Source organism: Rattus norvegicus, chromosome 17 (genome assembly GCF_021556685.1).
Source record: "Rattus norvegicus strain SHRSP/BbbUtx chromosome 17, alternate assembly SHRSP_T2T, whole genome shotgun sequence".
Classification (NCBI taxonomy): domain Eukaryota; kingdom Metazoa; phylum Chordata; class Mammalia; order Rodentia; family Muridae; genus Rattus; species Rattus norvegicus.
In genome coordinates, this window is record NC_141550.1 from 62,234,061 (window position 1) to 62,252,424 (window position 18,364).

At 39.3% G+C, this 18,364-nt stretch overlaps 1 protein-coding gene across 24 annotated transcripts in view; it reads left to right on the forward strand.

Annotated features, from left to right (window-relative positions):
* The first annotated feature begins 485 nt into the window (after positions 1 to 485).
* Wac (WW domain containing adaptor with coiled-coil) overlaps positions 486 to 18,364 on the forward strand; it is a 60,151-nt gene continuing 42,272 nt past the window's right edge. For 6 of the 24 annotated variants that reach the window (XM_087590708.1, XM_087590711.1, XM_087590713.1 and 3 more), the window contains exons 1-3: positions 486 to 733; positions 1,666 to 1,702; positions 3,280 to 3,475. In XM_087590708.1, the coding sequence (XP_087446834.1) occupies positions 3,337 to 3,475 (139 nt within the window). In that variant the 5' untranslated portion in view covers positions 486 to 733; positions 1,666 to 1,702; positions 3,280 to 3,336. Of the gene's footprint in view, positions 734 to 837; positions 1,564 to 1,665; positions 1,703 to 3,279; positions 3,476 to 18,364 lie in introns of those variants that run through there. The other 18 variants (XM_087590710.1, XM_087590712.1, XM_087590716.1 and 15 more) reach the window with 5 other exon arrangements.

The window sequence follows — 18,364 nt, forward strand, 5'->3', positions numbered from 1 at the left end:
TGTTAAGCCCATGTTCCGGGGCTGCCACCAAGAAAAGATTGTCACTGTTACGTTTCCTCCCCGTGTATCGCAAATAATTTATAGCAACCTCACTCACTACACCGCACGCTTTCTTCACACCCGTCCTCTCGAAAGAATTTCCTTCCAGGGAGAGGAAGAGCTAGGAGGGACACAGGAATCGCGGTAGGAAGGCTCGGTGGCTCCCCGTGGCCGGGCACTTACGTCTGCAGTGCCCAGGCCTGAGCCACAGGCGTGTGCTCCGCGCTAGTCGGTGACAGCACCGGCCGCGACTCTGGGTTCTCACGGCCGACTGAGGGCGACTTCCGCCGCGGCCCGTCGAGGCTCCGCGAAAACCGTCCGGGCCGCCCAATTAGGGGCTTTCCGACCCCCGCAAGGAGCCCGAGGGGCGGGGGCCGCGGCCGCCTCGCGGAGGGCACCCCGCCCCCGCCGCCGTTGCGCCTCTGGGCGCACGCGCAGCTGCCGCCGCTCCGCATTTAGTCCGAGATGGCGTCCCTCGCGCCCCACGGTTCTCCTCCCGAAGGCGGCTCCCACCCCGCGCAGCCAGGAGGCCCCAGGGCCCGCCTCACGCAGGCTCCCGAGCACGACTACCCCTAAAGTGGAACGGGAGTGGCCGGATTCGAGAGCGAGGAAAAGCAGCAACCGGAAGGGCTTGACGGGTCGCGGCGCTAGGAGCCCAGGCCTCAGAGGAAGAAGAGGGCGGGAGCAAGCCGAGGTTTGCCGAAGGCGGCTTTCTCGAGCTGCGCGGGGTGGGGAGGAGGGGGTGTGGCGGAAACTGCCGAGCTTTCCCGAAGGCGGCTGCGTCCGAGTTGCCCGGATGTAGTTGGTGGAGCGGCGGCGGCTGTAGCAGCGGCAGGAGGCGGCGAGAAGGACTCGGCGGCGGGGGGGAGGAGGGCAGGCGGCGGCGGAGCAGGAGGAGGGAAGGTGCTGGAGGCGTTCGCTCTCCGCGGGGACCGGAACACGGCCTCTCGCCCCCTCCCCCCGGCTCGCGCTGCCGCCCTGTAGTTGGCACCTCTGTCCCGGCTGACCCTAAGCGGTGGTGACGGAGGGAGATGACCGGGGACCGCCGGCGCCAGTAACGGGGAGGTGCCGCGAGCCGCCGAGGGTGCGCCGAGTCCTGGTGCCGGGGCTGCCCGCCGCCCGCCCGCCGCCCGCGCGCGCGCCCGCCCGCCTCGCGGCCGCTCTCCCCCTCCCCGACACACACACACAGCCGGGCATTGATGGTAATGTATGCGAGGAAACAGCAGAGACTCAGTGATGGGTAAATCGTCTTTTCGTTTCGGGCCGGGCCGCGGCGGAGGGCGGGCAGGCGGACGGGCGGGCGGGCGGGCGTCCTTATCGGGAGCTGGCCGCGCCGCCATTTTTGTTGTTAACCCTGATCGGGATCAGTCAGAGGAGGCGGCTGGCCGGGCCGGGCCGGGCGGACAGGCGGGCGCCCTGGGGACCTGGCGGGCTTGGCGAGCGGGCTGCTGCTGCGGCTGCGGCCCGAGTCCGAACCCGGGCCTTTGAGCCCCGGGAGCGTCCGCAGCGCACAGATCCGCGCCGGTACGTTTGTCGCCGGCCCGCGGGGAGGGGCGGACGGGAGACCCGCTTTCTTCCTTTCCCGGGATGTCTCTCACACTACGGTCCTTCTTTACTGTTTTTCAGCTGTCACGACCGGAGGGGGGACTCTCAGCCTTTCCAGGTACCAGCCGATCATGGGGTGGAGGGATTGAAGGGGTTGGAGGGGGAAGGGAGGGACTGCTACTCGAGCGCAGGCTTCAAAAGTCGCTACAGGCCCTTTGGTGCAACAAATCTGAAAGTAGCACCACTGGCCCGCTTAAAATTCCGTATTGGCTTTTATTAGCATTCTCCAAACGTGTCTAGGGACTTATCTTGAGAGCTGACTAGAGGAAGTTCAGGGTTTTGTTTTGTTTTGCCTTTTGGTTTTTGTTTGCTTGTTTGTTTTTAAGGAAAAAAAAAATACTCGGAAGCAGGAAGACCTGGCTAGGTTTGAGTGTGAAGGAGTCACTGAGGTGTAGTGATAGGTGACTTCGGAGGCACATTTGCTTACTATTCTATTGGGGAGCTGAAAGATAAATGTGAAAGTTTTAAAAGTATATGAACGGCCAGAGAGAAGTAACTTGAGTTACTCTCAGTAACGATACTCTTACCATTTTTTTTTTTTTTTAGCTCAGATTATTCTATTTCAAGGGAAAGGTTTTGTTTTTGCTTCAGTTAATTTAAACCTTCTGTGACTTAGTACTTCATTCTAATAGAAATGATTCTGGGTGTCTATTCCACTGAAGGTTTTGCATGTAAAGTTTTAAAGGTTTGCTGAAGTGTCCTCAGGATACTGTCTGAAGACAACAGAAGTAAATGCTTTATACTCTAATCACCTTTAAAAGAGAAAAGAATAGGAACAGGTCTGTGTCCCCCTCAAGGTTCTGTGGTCCAGGCTTGTGTCCAATTTTACTCCTGTCAGTCTTCTGAATGCTTGATTACACGTGAGAGCCACCAGCCTGGGAAGAGTGCAAGCATGTTTTCTAACCTGGTACAGGAACTTCTGGGATGTCAGAACATTTGCATCTGTCAAACATTATTGACCTCTCTCTCTCTTTCCCTCCCTCTCTCCTTCCCTCCCTCTCCCCCTCCTTCCTTCCCTCCCAACTGATACATTGTGTTCATCTTCAGACACCTGCAGTGTAAAACCATTATTTTGAGAGCATTTAGAATTATGCCTTCTTAGAAACATTGTTCATGAATCAGTTTGTTCTGGCACATATTGTTACTTTTAAAAGTATTTTATCCCTGAAAACTTATAAATTAGGGATAGTGCTTTATTTAAATCAAAAAAAGAGGAAAAACTTGTTTTTTAAAAAATATGGTTATTAAAATACGCTAATTTATAGATGTGCTTGATGTATTTATTAGTTATAGAGATTAAATGGATAGTAATTTAAGCTCTCAAAAAGTGATTTTAGTTTTGAAGGTTTTTTTTTCTAGTGGATCAGTGTGCCAAAATACTGCTTAAAAAGGTTTACATGATCGAGTAGGTTTTTTTCTTTGTGTGTGTGTTTGTGTGTTTTATGGTTGCATTTGTTACTAGGAGTTGCACAGTAACTTTTGATCATTTACATCGTCTCTGAATAAAGGAAGTACTGAAAATGGAAATTCTGAGTTTTAGTGTAAGGGAACTTGATATACCAAAACTCGTAATTTAAATTGAGAATTGAGTTTAAATTTCAATTTTTCTCTCTTTGGGGGGGTGATGTTTTACAGACACTTAAGTATTCGTCAAAGAGTCACCCCAGCAGTGGTGATCACAGACATGAAAAGATGCGAGACGCCGCAGATCCTTCACCACCAAACAAAATGTTGCGGAGATCTAATAGTCCTGAAAACAAATACAGTGACAACACAGGTCACAATAAGGCCAAAAATGTGCATACTCAAAGAGTTAGAGAAAGGGAAGGTGGTAAGTAGCTTTCTGGCCTAAACTATCATGTATGCATACTGCGAGAGTTCAAGAAAACAGTGCATTTAGCTGGGGAAGTTACCATGTGCTGATACCACTTTGAATCCATTTTTGTTTTTTATTTTTGCAGGCACTGTAGGAAAATGGTGTTAGCATGAGCACAGTGTTTGATAGTGCTTTTACAAATACAGTCTTAAACTAAATGTTTGCTAATGATTAGAGAGTTCCTGAACAGTTTCCCAAGAAAGAAATTTTTGAGTTTTTAAGGATTTTGGTTTTAGTTTGAAATCATTGGTCCTTCAAATTATTTCCCAAGGTGTTCAAGTTTTAATTGTAATCATGAATTATACACGTAAGAAGTTTATCAAGATAGCTACCACCACTAAAAAGGTTTTTTGAAATTCAGGAAATTAATTTTTGTTATAACCATTTAAAATTTTATGTTCCACCCCCTGGGGGTCTTGATGTTTAGATGAAACAGTCCTTTTTTAAATTCTTATTTGGCCTTTTGTATTGAGGCTAGCCTCAGATGAGCTCTACAGCTGAGGAAGATTAAGCTAGTCTTGTTTTATTTTTTGCAGTGCTGATATCTTCCTGTTACCTGCTCACAAATTGTGGTGGGGATGGGAATCAGTACATTCTTAGGCTGACTTTACTTACAGTTTATGGACATAACATTTACTTTTAAAGCCCACATGGTGGGATAAAATAGTTTCACTCGGGTAATTAAAAGCTGTCTATTTTTCTTTGACAATAAGACCTCATTGCTTAAGTAGATAACATTTACTCACGCAGTATTGATTAAATAATGGAGGAGATTCGCAGTAGAATGCCAGAGGCTTATTGCTTTTGTTTATGACTAGTTCTTGATGTCTTTAACTGCTTTTTGAAAATATTTTACATCTTCCATTTTACTCTTTTTTGTTTATTTTATTTTTTTGTCTAATGGCAGAATCAGCATTACTTGGTGCTATCATATATTGAGAAACACTGGCCTCTGCATTGAGGAATTATTAATGATCAGGAGATTGCTTTAGGATGGAGTAATTAGCAGAAGATAGTTGTATTGAATATAGATATCACTTTGTGGTGCTTATGCAGATAAACTTAACATGCTTATAAGTGTAGCAGGTAGCGTATTCAAGTATTAGACAATCCTGGATACTAAAATGACAATTGTCAGTTTTATGGGTGAATTTTCTATAGTTTTGCATGCCTCCTGGATAGTACTATTGATCAATAACTCTTCTATGTTTATTTTGCACATTAACTATTGGAAGGCTAGACTATACTTTTAGTATGCTTTGTTTTGAGCAGTTTTGGTAATTGAACTGCAATAGTATATTGTACTTGAGCTGATAGACTCTCAAGTTGTTTTGTAACAGCTTTACCCAGTTCAACCATCCATTCTGAAATCCAGGAAGAAATTAGTATTATACACTCAAGAAAGTGTCTGTAAATGATTTCATCTACTTACAGTGAGGCAGTGAATTCCTTTAGGGTTAAAATAGTCCTCACCAGTTTCCTTGCTTATTCATTCAACAACTGTTGTGCCAAGAATTGTGTTATATTCGTGGAAGTCAAGCTATGCTGTGGTCCTTGTGACCCTTTGCCTTGAAGCCTTCCTTAGGGTTTTTGACTGTCGTTTAGGCCTAATAGTGGGTTAGTTGCTTGTCTTCCCTTTTTGTTTGTTTCTTCACTTTGGTTTTCATTCTCTCTCATAAACGAACTCAAATACTCATTGGCTTTGTTTACTTTTTATTTGTGTCTTTGTTGATTAGTTCCATTTGCAAGCAGATTGTTAGTAATTTTTCTCCCTAGTTACATGCTGAATTATACCTTATTTGGTAATTCACTTCCACCTCTTCTCTGACTTCTGTAGCATAACAGATACCATAACTCTATTCTTTCCTAGTTCTTTATGGCAGGAATGGAACATACTATGAGCTAATTTTTCCTTTTTAAATTAAAATCTTGTTCTTTTGAGAGGATCTCACTGGCTGGCTTGGAATGTGATACACACCAGACTGGCCCCCAATCCATAGAGATTCATCTCCTTATAAAATCAATCTTCAGTTCAGGGTACACCTTTGAGGTTCACTATACACGTGTATAATGAGTGTATTTATACTTTTTCTTTGAGTCAGGGCCTGTGTGATTACCTTACCGCCTCAGCCCCTCCTGAGTTCTGGGATTTGAGTAGTGGTCCACAGTTTCTGGATCTGTTTTTGTTTTCATTGTGTTCAAAAACAAGAGAAAAGAAAGTGTTTGAGAGAATCCTTAGGAGTTTTAAGTAATTAAAAAAAAAAACTTAATGGTATAAATAACTTAGGGTGTATTATTTTTGTAGGGATTCTGTGAAACTTCACAGAATTTCAGACTTAACAGTACTCGTTGTCTTCCATGAGTGAAAAAGTATATTTGGAGTTCTTGTTTAGATGAAATATGTATGTATGTATGTATATATGTAGGCACATATGTATTTATGTATGCGTGTACCTACATACACGAGTGTGTGAACTTAGTAAAATTACAAAATTACATATTAAGTACTGCTTCTGAGGATTTGAAGTTTCTAGCTGTATGTTCTGTCTATCCCATCAGTTCTAGAAATGTTCTCATCTTGTAATATATTCATTATGTATGCTGAGCATGCCTCATCAGAAGATCTGAAATCCTGTCAATGTTAAAGCCTTTTGGATGATGATACATCTCAGCTGGTAAAGTCTAAAGAGACACCCTAAACCTCAAAAGTACTGAACATTTGGGGTAACATACTAATACGTTAAAGAATTAATCACTACTGATCATTGGAAATTTAAGTTTTCTAGATACAGTTTAATAATGTCTGCATCTTTTTATAAAATAATCCTATTAAGTGTGGTCCTATGCTCATCATGGTATATTTTAGGCAGGGTTTTCCATCATTCATAGAAAGCTCTAGTTGTACTTGCCCCTCATGTTGACATTGGAAAGTAGTACAAATAGTTTTGCTATTTTTACATTTCTACAAAAAAGGAAATAAAACAGGAAACTATTGATAGGTGTGTCTTGAAATTGTCTCTTTCTACTGGTGAGTTGTAAGCTCTGAAGTGAGACAAACTAAAAACTTATTTGATAGTGCTTAATATGGAATGGGTTAGTTTAAAACTTAGCTTTTATCGACTTAGTACCTTCGTTAAGCTTTTTTTAGTGGTTAGTTTTTACCTAACTAATTTGTAATATCAAAGGTAGGACTGAACATTATAGTACACTATATATGTATAGCTCTAGGCCAAGTTGTTACATGCTAGTGTTTTCTATTTACCAAAAGTTTCTTTAGGAAGAAATTATAGTTTCCCACCTGAGAATAAAGCTTGTTTATTTTTTTCTTTTGCTAAGTGAGTTGTTACTTTGGTACAGAATTTAATATGCTTATATATGGATTTTAGAAACTTCACTGATGAGTAATTTTGGTTTTATGAAAACTTTTTCTTTAAAAAGTCATCTTATGGGGTTGGGGATTTAGCTCAGTGGTAGAGCGCTTGCCTAGCAAGCGCAAGGCCCTGGGTTCGGTCCCCAGCTCCGAAAAAAAGAAAAAAAAAGTCATCTTATTATGTAGTATAGACAGAAATATAGTCATTGAACCTTTAGGCAAGTTACAAAAACAGGAAATACTTAAGTGATCAACAGAGTAAGGTTGAAAGATAAGTAGTCTGACTTTTGTCTTTTCTCTGGGTGGCACAAGGTTTCAATGTAATGCCCTTATATAGTCTTGATGATCCTGCATCAGCATCCCTGCTTTTTTTTATTATTACATTCACATATTTGTGTGTAGGGAGCATGCAAGAGGGTCAGAAGTTCTTTCCTATCTTGTGGAGCCTGGGGATTGGACTCAGGTAGGGCTTAGCAGCAAGCACCCTTACCCCTGAGCCTTCTCACCAGCTCCTCCCTAGTGTTTTTACTTCTTTGATCATTTTGAAAAGGTGGCCCATGCTTATCTTGAATTCCTGATTCTCCTGTATACACTTTTGAAGTGCTGAAGCATGTCAGCAGTCTGACAGTTTCAATGTCTTAATGTTTCAGCTCTGGTGCTTTGCCCTTAATTTGAGAAAACACCCAACTGTGCACAGTCTAAGCATGTGTGATTATAAATCTTGATTTAAAAATGTATAACAAGTTATTTCTCTTATAGCTTTTTGCCATACCACTATTTTTCCCTTTTGTTTTATTTTTGGGAGAAATTGTTATTTATCAAGGTCTTTTTTTGTATTTCTATTTTATAAATATAAACATTTGGATGTCCACTTTGACTGTTTAAGAAAATCTCTTAGTCAAACTAATTTCTACTTAGCTAGATAACAAAAATAATTGGTGTGACACGCCAATGACTTCGGCTTTATAAGGTATAAAATTATGATTGTTTTATTTGCTGAAAGCATAACTTTTCCTAAGTGTGTATGCTGTGTGGTTTTGGGGTGACATATCAGTTAACTGATGCTAAAGAGAAGATGACATTGAGCTGGTACCTTTGAGACACTGTAACAAGTTAGGAAACTAATTCCCTTATCATTTCAGAGCCTAGTATTTCAAGTTTATATGTCCACTCGCTCTCTTTTTTTTTTTTTATTTTTAAAGATTATTTATTATATATAAGTACACTGTAGTTGTCTTCAGACACACCAGAAGAGGGCATCAGATCTCATTACAGATGGTTGTGAGCCACCATGTGGTTGCTGGGAATTGAACTCAGGACCTCTGGAAGAGCAGTCAATGCTCTTAACCACTGAGCCATCTCTCCAGCCCCATATGTCCATTCTCTTAAGGGCTTCTGTGATACCTTAAAGTTGCAAAGTCCCTCTGATCACATAGTCCCCCTCTGAAATCAGTTCCTAGTGTGTCCTGGTCTGCTGATTAAATTAATCAAAACCTTTAGGCCCTACTGTTTAGTAGCAAGCCAGAGTCTTCCATGTACATAAAACTTTATTTCTACCCTCAGATTATACTTAAGGTAGAGTATACCTTAAGTATACTTCCTACTACCTAGAAAAGGATGGTTTTGTGCTTACTGCCACTTTGTGATGATTCCCTGAGAGTGGCCCCTGAGTATTCCCTAAGAGCCCCTGAGTGGTGTTTTTTTTGTTATATACTTATTTCCCATACAGGAAGTAGAATTGATCTAGTTAAAGTGCTGTGAAGCCACTGAGGGGATAAAGAGTTTTTCAGTGACTTGAAATTCTTAGACTTGTTTTTACTATTCTGAATGGGTTTTTCAGTTTGTGCTTGTTGCTTGCTTGTTTGTTTTTAAGATAGGCCTCTGACTCTGGCAGTTTCCTGCCAGCCTCTGCTGGGGTTATATACCATGCACTCCTCTGAATACTTAAAAGTTAGTGTCAGTTTCAAAGAACTAGGTTAACTGGTTCTTTTAGAGTTAGAAAAGAAAGGAGCGTGGTGGATAATTGAATAAAGAGAGCTATAAAACAGGCTGCAGAGCATTTGTTCACATCCTTTGTGCCATTTGCAAATTTGGGTGGGATGTTTGATAAATAAAAACTTGAGTGAGTCTGGAGAGGTGGTAACCAATTTTGGCTGCTTGTCAGGATTGCAGAAGAGCTTGCTACAGTTTATTTGATAACGTCTGAACTACTCTGAGTCATAGGAGTTAGGAGATGGAACCTAGAAAATTGAATTTTAAATAAAACTAGTTTAATGTAGGTCTTTGTAATTTGAAGTTCTCGGGTTTCTAACTCTTGACAACATGAGGACTCTGCCGATTAGAGTGATTATTTGCTAGAACATGTATTCTGCATGTTTTATTCAGCTCAAGAACTTCTCGGTCACCTTCCTATACAAATGGATGGTTTTATAATTTGTATGCGTCTTAAATAACCAACTTAATGTCTAGTGGCAAAGGTATCTAGCTAATGTCTGGCACTAGAGAGATTTCTAACTTGTGTTAGCAACTGCATAGATCAGTGGATGTACCAAATTTGGGTAATTTGTAGCCACTGTTATTTTAGATAAAATTATTTTAAGCACTAGGATAGTTCAGTAGTTAATTTGAGTTCTTCTATTTGAAAACATACAAGTTAGCATATTTACACTGAGTTAGGTACCAGCAATTAGTTCGTATAGTTTATTTATGTGTATTTGTGAGACTTTGAAATGAGATAACAGGTCAGAGCACTTTGTAGCACAAGCCTAACAATGAGGTTTATCCTGTGAACCCATGGTAGAAAGAGCCAAGTTCTGAAAGTTGTTGATTGACTGGTACCCTTAAGGTGTAGCGTGAGCCTGAACTAACTTATCTCACACACTGACACACACACTCAGCTTTCAAAGTATTATTAGCACTTAGAGAATCCTTAGGATATGTGTGGTGGATAAATTAATAGGCTTAGATTTAAAAAATTTTGAATTCTTAATTTGAATCTGTATGCTGTAACAGCATTTCCTGAAAAAGTTATAACCTATTTTAACCTCAGAACTCATCTATTCTGGTAATGATAAAAACAATATTTGCAAAGTATGATCTCAGAATATTTTGCCTAGTATAAGGAAAGGTTGCATAAAATATTTTTTACATTCACTATTTGTGATTTATAAGAATAAATTTTAATCTTTATCAATATCAAAGAGGGCTGTGCCTGTTGGAGACAGTTGAATTGTAAAGATGCTTGAGGGTTGTTGAGTAAGAATGTAAGAATGTTAATATTTTGGCATAATGAGAAAAGACATCGTTTTGTTTCATTTTTGTATTTAGAGATTTTCTTAATGTTTCCTTGGCTGGCCTCAAAGTTTCATTGTACTGGCTGGCCTTGAACTCACAGACAGATCTTTCTGCCTCTGTCTCCCAAGTGCTGGGAATAAAACTTAAACCATCAGGCCTGGCCATGTATTTAGTTTTTTTTTTTTTGTTGTTGTTGTTGGTTTTTTTTTTTTTTTTTTTTTTGAGACAAAGTCTCAGTATGTATTCTTGGCTGGCTTGAAACTCAAAGATCCCCTCTCTCTGCCACCAAGTGCTGAGATTAACAGTGTGTGCCACCACACCTGGCAGAGAACTTTTTTATATGACCACTAAGTTTTGCTTTGAAAGCTAGTTGTGCTTTGAAAAAGTAGGATTAACATATGTTGGCTAAAAAATATTGGGCCTGACTTAACTTATTTTGAGACCAGATCTTTAGTAGGCTTGAGTGACTTTGTCTTGATTCCTCTCTCCCCCAAAAAGCCTATTATTGGAACATGTAAAATATGAAGGTGTTTTTTCTTTGTTCATATTGTATAGGCTTTCAGAGTCCAAGGTTATCTTTTTTGTTTGTATCTATGTGATTTCAGTTTGCTTTTTGTCCTTTTTGGCCCATGTCTGTATTAATTATTTGTCTTTTTTTTTTTGTCCATGTCTGCGTGAATTTTAAATCATTATTATTTAGTTTTATTTCTGTTAAACTTTACTGGTATTTGCAATTAATGGTTCTTTACATATCATAGATTCTCTATTATCCTAGATACTTTTTATGTTTCATTATATTAGATAATTTTTTGTTGGGAGTGAAACCTAGGCAGAGACTCATGCTTGGCAGTTGCTCTACCACTGAGTTACACCCTTCCCTTAGGAATAATTTTGATGTTTGAAAATACTTTTTCATTGCTATGATTTCAGTAAATAGATCAAGCTCTTTGCTTAATATCTTTTGTATTTTTACGTGATTCGTGGGTTTCCTCACAGTGGGATAATGGTGCAGTTAGATTTAATTTCTCAGTTTTTAAGGCATAGTTTTTTCTGTGTATTCTGTCTTTGATAATACGTAGAACACAGAACTCAACTTTGTTTCTGGATAGTAATGAGACTGCATATAAGGAAGGTCTTATCAAACTTTAAAAAATGATTTCTTTAAGTTACATTAATCTTGTTTTAAAATTTTTAATTAATGGGTTGATATTTTTGAGTTTGTTTTGCTAGGTGTAGTTTTTATCCTGGAATTCATCTATGTAGGCTGGTCTTACAATTAGGATAATCTTCTTTCAAGTGCTGGTATAACAGGTGTGTGCCCAATAATATACTTATCAAGTTATTTTCTCTCCTACTATGTAGCTAAATTAATGATTGGTGCAATGATACAAATGGGCGAAATCTGCTATTAAATGCAAATGATCATTGGGGTGGATGTCTCTGACTCTTCAATTGGAGGACCCTTGAGTTTAAATGCAGGATATATTTTTGTCCTTTGTAAGAATCTAGACATATATGCTTATGTTAAATGAAGCTATTACTAGTTTCTTCTAACAGTAACAACATACTAGGAAGGACCAGGCAAATAAAAATTAAGAAATAGAGTTTTCCTACAGTCCTAGACTATGTTCTTTTAGGACACTGGGAACAAGGTGTAAGGTGTTGTATATTACCTATCCCTAAAAATACTGACAGATTGTAGTCTGTGCTCTTCATTCTTGAGAACAACTATTCATATTTAAACTAGTGATTTATTGTGTATGTGTTTTATTCCTAAAGTGAGCAATATTAATTGCAAGACCCTTTGAACAGGAAAAACGAGAATGCCAGCCATTATTACATGGCTAAACGTCATTTTTTTTTTTTTTAACAAAAAAATTGACTTGTGAAAATAAATCCAGGGCTGGAGAGATGGCTCAGTGGTTAAGAGCACTGACTGCTCTTCCAGAGGACCTGAGTTCAAATACCAGCAACCACATGGTGGCTCACAACCATCTGTAATGAGATCAGATGCACTCTTCTGGTGTGTCTGAAGATAGCTACAGTGTACTTATATATAATAAATAAATAAGTCTTAAAAAGGGGGGGGGTAAATCCATCCAAACAGCTGTTCTCATTCAGCAATGGCTCAATGTTTAAAAAATTTTGTAGATTGATTTCACTGATGTATGTGGCAAAGCTATTTGGCAGGTAAATCAATGTCTCTTGAGTCACATCTGAGTTTTGACCTGAAAAATGACCAAGTTTTCTTTTGTTTCACAATATGCTCATTAATTTACTGATTTTAGTTAGTCAGACCTGTCCTTAGTTTATTGGGTTATATTTGAGTGAATGTTACAGGTTCCTAGGCTTGTTTTTGGTGGAATACTATTTACTGTTAATGTGTTTGTGGTTCTCTATTCCTTTTTTGAATATTAGTGTAATAATGTTTGCTTCTGAGAAATCACTACACTATTACCTTTCCAGTATTTTTCTGTGTGTTTTTAAAAAAAGATGTCTTCTTACCTAGGTTCATAGTTGACCAAAATTATGTTCAGAAATTCAGGGTTGTTGACTCACAGATACTTATGCTTTGGTTTGTTGAACTTATTTTATTCTCCTCTTTAGTATTTGAGGATTTCATACATGGCTGTATCTTGATGAAATCCACTCCTTATTCCCCAAACCCCCTTTCTGTGCCCATGCCTCTTATTCTTCCAATTAGCTTCATAGGCTGCATTTAGATTCTTTAGTTGAGTTAGTGCTGACTTGTATGTGCATGGGTAAGACCATCTCCTGGAGGGAGGGAGCATGGATATCCTTTCAGACCCTATCCCTAAAGAACATTTTGTCTCCTGAAGCCATGATTTGACAAAAGCCTCTGAGATGGAGTGGGACTCCATGCTCTTCCCTCATTCATGTTGGGATTTTCCAGGCTTCATTTTGTGCATACATTCCTAGTCACTGCTGGTTCATGGGTACATTGGTGATGTGTTGACAGCATATAAATGCATTTATAAAAGTGATAATTTTTCTCTATCCTAGCTAGCTCCCAAATAAATTTGACAGACTGAGATTTATTTTACAGCATAATATGGCTGAGCAGTTGTTAATCCATTCTATTTCTCTAAGCTAATCTGGGTACCTTTCAACCAAAATCCGTGAGATACCTGCATTTTAGTATTGGTCTTGTGCTCTCTGCTCCAAGTATGTTCTCACTGTGTCTTCTCAGCCCTCTGGCAGATCCTCTCCCTTTCCCCTGACTGGATTGGAAGTTCGACCCTATTCTCTCTTCTCTTCACCAATTGACTGGTCAACCTAAAAAAAAAAATTTTTTTTTAAGATTTATTTATTTTATGTATGTGAGTACATTGTACACCAGAAGAGAACATCAGATCCCTATTACAGATGGTTGTGAGCCACCATGTGGTTGCTGGGAATTGAACTCAGGACCTCTGGAAGAGCAGTCAGTGCTTTTAACCACTGAGCCATCTCTCCAAACCGGACTGATCAACTTTTACTGACAAGTCAGAGAATAAATTGGGACAGTGTTTACACAACATTCAGGCAGGAGATACTTCGAATAAGCATTACAGTGCCTTGTCCAGATTGCAACCAGGTATGGGAGCAAAGAAATCAATATTTGAATAACACAAGGATAAATCTCTACATAGTCTTCAATAAAATTATGCCTATGATATCCTGTCTGCAAATACATTCTAAACAGCGTCTGGCATTGTTTCTGCCCCTTCTTCCAATTCCATCCCCGTACCTTGGTGGCAGTGGGTTGTAATTTAAGATAAAGCATGTAGATGTGACTACTTCACAGCCTCTTATCTGTGGTTGTGGGTTTCTGATAAGGGTCAAGAAGTGTGCTTATAGAGGTATAAAGACGACTTAAAGTGGCAGTTAAATATAGTTTGTGTATTTAGCTAAGCAATAATAGGTTTTGAGGGGGGTGTGTGTACTAGCTAGCTACTGGTTTTTTTCTTCCTTTATAGATGTGGGTGCTAAGTTAACAGTGTCGAGTGTGAGTTCTGTTCTGCATTAATCTGTTTTTTAAAAGTCGTTGGTTACTCCCATAATATTTGTGCCACTATTATACCAGTGGGCATATCTTTCCAGGTTAGTCATTTTTGTAGTGTTCAAGGGTCCTGCAGCATACGGTGAAAGCTAGCCAGTTGGTACCACCTTGGTTTCTCCATGTCCTATGACTCAAGTATTTGGTGTCTTCAACAATGGGGGTCTTAGTGATGTTTGGAGGGCAAGAAGGAGTGTTGTTTATGGATCCCACTGACCAAGAACTCAAAAAAAGGTAACTCATACATGTCACTGGACCTTTTATTTGATAAGCTGTGGTTTGAGAGCAGGGAGAGACAATGTCTACAATTAAATCCTGCACATAAAACTAGCTAGCTTTCGCAAGTGAGAGATTACAACATGCAGTATTTTTCCCCCTAGTTCTGGGTTATCTCTCTGAGAATGATAATTTCCAATCCACACATTTACTTGGAAATTCCGTAATTTTTTTTCTTTTTCTTTTTCTTTTCTAGGTGAACAATTCATTGTATATGTAAACATGTTAGTCTATTATTTATAAAATATTTATGGATGTGTCAAGCTTATGTAAATATTTTAGGAAATGTATTTAGTGTCCTTTCCCTTTTATGCTCTACCTTTTTACATCACAGTCTCATCAACCTTAGCATGAACCCTTACTAGTTTCCTGCTTTTGGGTACTGCAACTTCAACATACAAGGCTAGGTACCATCTGTATGTGAGAGTACATGCTTTTTTTTTTTTTTTTTTGTCTTTCTCAGACTGAGTTAACCTCCCTCAGTAACACCCATTTGTTTGGAAATTTCATTTTTCTAGGTGTATGTAAACCATATTTCCATTGTTCATTAGTAGATGGATATCAATCTAAGTGGCTTCCATTTCCTGGCTGTTGTGACCAGCACAGCAGTGAACACAAATGAGCAGATAACTGTATAGTAGTATAGAGTCCTTTAGGACACAGTGCTGGTGTAACTCTGTGCACAAGAGTGATAAACTGGGTCATATGATAAATGCTTCTCTAGATTCTTTATGTCAGATGTATAACTGGTGAAGTTTTTGGCCCCCTCCCATTCCATAAGCTGCCTTTTCGCTCACGTGACAGTGTCCTTTGTTTATGAGGTCCCCTTTGTCAGTTGTTGGTTTTAATATCTGTACTACCAGTGTCCTGTTAAGATAGTCCTTTCTTATGTTGATAAAATGAAGCACATTCCACATTTTCTGAGATTCAGGATATCAGGAATAAATGTTACACATTTTAAAGTTGAGTTTTGTGTAGTAGTCCTGTATCTTTGTGTTAGATGCTTTAGCTTTTCATTTAGCATCATTTATGTTGATATCAGTGGAAGAGGGCAAGTATTATATGGAGTTCTCTTTGGGTTTTGGAAGACTCATTAGTTGATCTTTGGGTCTGTAATGTACCTGTCTGAGTATCACAGGAATGACCAGAAGAAGAAAATGTTGTCAGTGCAAGAATGCTTGTGCGATACTCTGTCCACAGTATTGAGGGCAGAAATTAATTCATATAGCCAGAAATCTTGAGTGCTGACTGGATTCTGATATTGTGAAAAGGGTCTCTTTTGAGCTTGGCAGTGTGTAGAGGTAAAGAATTAAGTGGAAATAATACCAGGCAGGTCTTTATTAAAATTTGGAGGTTAAACATTTGCTAGATTTTAGCATTTTGACTGAACACATAACATCTTGAGTACTATTTAACAAAATACAGAACCAGATTGAAATGTATAATTACAAAACTCCCTTGTAAATAAATAGATGAGTAAATCAGGAGAAACGAGACTTTTGCTTGAATTTCTGCCTTACCGGGGTTTGCTGTAATTTCCGCAAGCACATGCTAACTCAAATGCCCAGCCAGAAGTGTAGTGTTTCTTTGGTAATATCTTGGTTTTGCCTGTTGGTGTGGTGATGTTCATTTAGTGTTTTTAGTACATAATGTAGAGAACAGCAGACACCAAAACAGATACCTTCGCTGTTTTTAAGTTTAAGTTGAAGAAGGCTTAAATTTTCAAAAATATTGTAGACAGAACCCAGTTTTAGTTTTGTCTGTAAATGCCAAATAAACTTTAAAATTACTGAAAATATTTCGATTTCATATATACTTCTTTAATCTTGACACTGGAGAGGTAGGAACAGTGAGTAACATTACTTTAGTTCTATCTAGAAGCAGTGTGGCTTCTAGTTTGTCTCAAATTGTGTGTTAAATATACTTTTCATTTTCAAGAACAGAGGTTTCTCAGACCTCCATACCCCCAGCCCCAAAGCTAGAACGAGCTGTTTCTCTTGGACATACATCCAGAGGGATTCTATTCTACCACAGTGATTGTTTTTTTAAATTTGCCAATTTTAAAGAATTAAAATATAATTGAATCATTATCTCTAGTTTCTCAACCACCATACTCCCAATAATGATATGGAGACTTTTTATTATTTTTATTATTATTATTTAGGTTTATTCCCAACTAACATAACTTAATAATCCCGTCTATACTAGTCCCTGTTTGCCATGTGCTTTATTAACTTCTCATTCTGTCCCTGAACGTCCAGCTTCCTCTGAGCCTGATTCTTTTCCAGAGTTCCAACTCTTCCTGGAAGTTATGCTTTTTCTTCTTCTGTCCTGCTATAGGCTGTCAGCTCTTTATTAAAACCAATCACCAACTGATGCAGAAGAATGTTTACAAAAGACTCAGGCAGGTATTTACCCAGTAACAGTAACAATACCAAGGTCAACCCTGTATTCAAAATTATTATCCCAACAAATACTTTCTCCCTCTAACTCTTCTAACCATTCGTACATTGCTCACTCCTCACCCTAACTCATTCATGTTCTTTAGTAGTTATGGTTATATGTATATGTAAGTCTATCTACATACACTCACACATACCCCACACACATAGACATATATACATACATACATAAATATATAGATAGAAGCTGCTGAATCCATTTGCTGTTGCTTGTTTGTATATTTTCAGGGCTTTGGAATTAGATTAAGGGGCTCATCCAGGGGAAGACTTAAATCTTCCTCACTCAGCACAGAACACCAACACTAGGGGTGAGACCCAGGAGACTTTTAGCATTTCTGTTGGTGTCGTCATTTAGGTCTTGTTAGACAATCACGTTGAGACATGGGTATAGCTTCCCAGTCATTTCTAGGAAACAATCCCACAGCAGACTTTCTGGTCCTCTGTTCCTACACTCTTTGCCCTATCAGTGGATGTTCCTTGAGTCTCAGTTTGTTGATCATATTGTAGGTTCATGCCATTTGCCCCTTCATCAGTTGTTCTCCTTATTTTACCAGTTGTGACTTTCCATAACGCTCTTCATCTGCCCTCCCCCACCCCAATCCCACCCTACCCCTGCAAAGAGAAGCTCCGAAGAAGGATGAGAGCCACATTTCTATTACCATAGGTTCTTGCACATTCATGTTCTATTTAGAATTGTATGGAAATGGAATCACCTCATTGTACATCAGTGGTGATAAATAAGTGCTTCATAAGCATAATGGAATTTTATTCAGTCACAAAGTGAAATTATATAGGAAATGGATACGTGTGGAAATAATAAATGAAGTAACCCTGACTTGGGAAGTAAAATGCTGCATGTTCTTCATATATACATCCTAGGTTTTTGTATTTTCTCATTTACCTGGAATTCTAGTAGATTTTAATGGGTGACCAGCATCTCCTTGTTTGTTCCTCCTTTTTACGTGATCACACACTTGGACCACCATGCCCATCTTCTTTTTAAATGGATTCTGAAGTAGAACTAAGGTCCTCACGGTTGTACAGCAAGCACTTTGCTGACTGAGCTATCCTAGATCTTAGCTTCTTATGATTGTATTTGTATCAGTGACTGTGGCTGTGGGTGGGTCATGAAATTATAAAGGGAGAAAGCGAATATAGGTCTAGAATGAGATTGGGAAGGTCATTAAAGAATGCTTGTGGGGGTTGGGGATTTAGCTCAGTGGTAGAGTGCTTGCCTAGCATGCACAAGGCCCTGGGTTCGGTCCCCAGCTCCGAAAAAAAAAAAAAAAGAATGCTTGTGACACGAAAACAGAAAAAGTATTGGGGAAGGTGAGAATGTGGCGGGAGGATCTTCAAAAACATGTTTTTTTTAAAAAACAAAC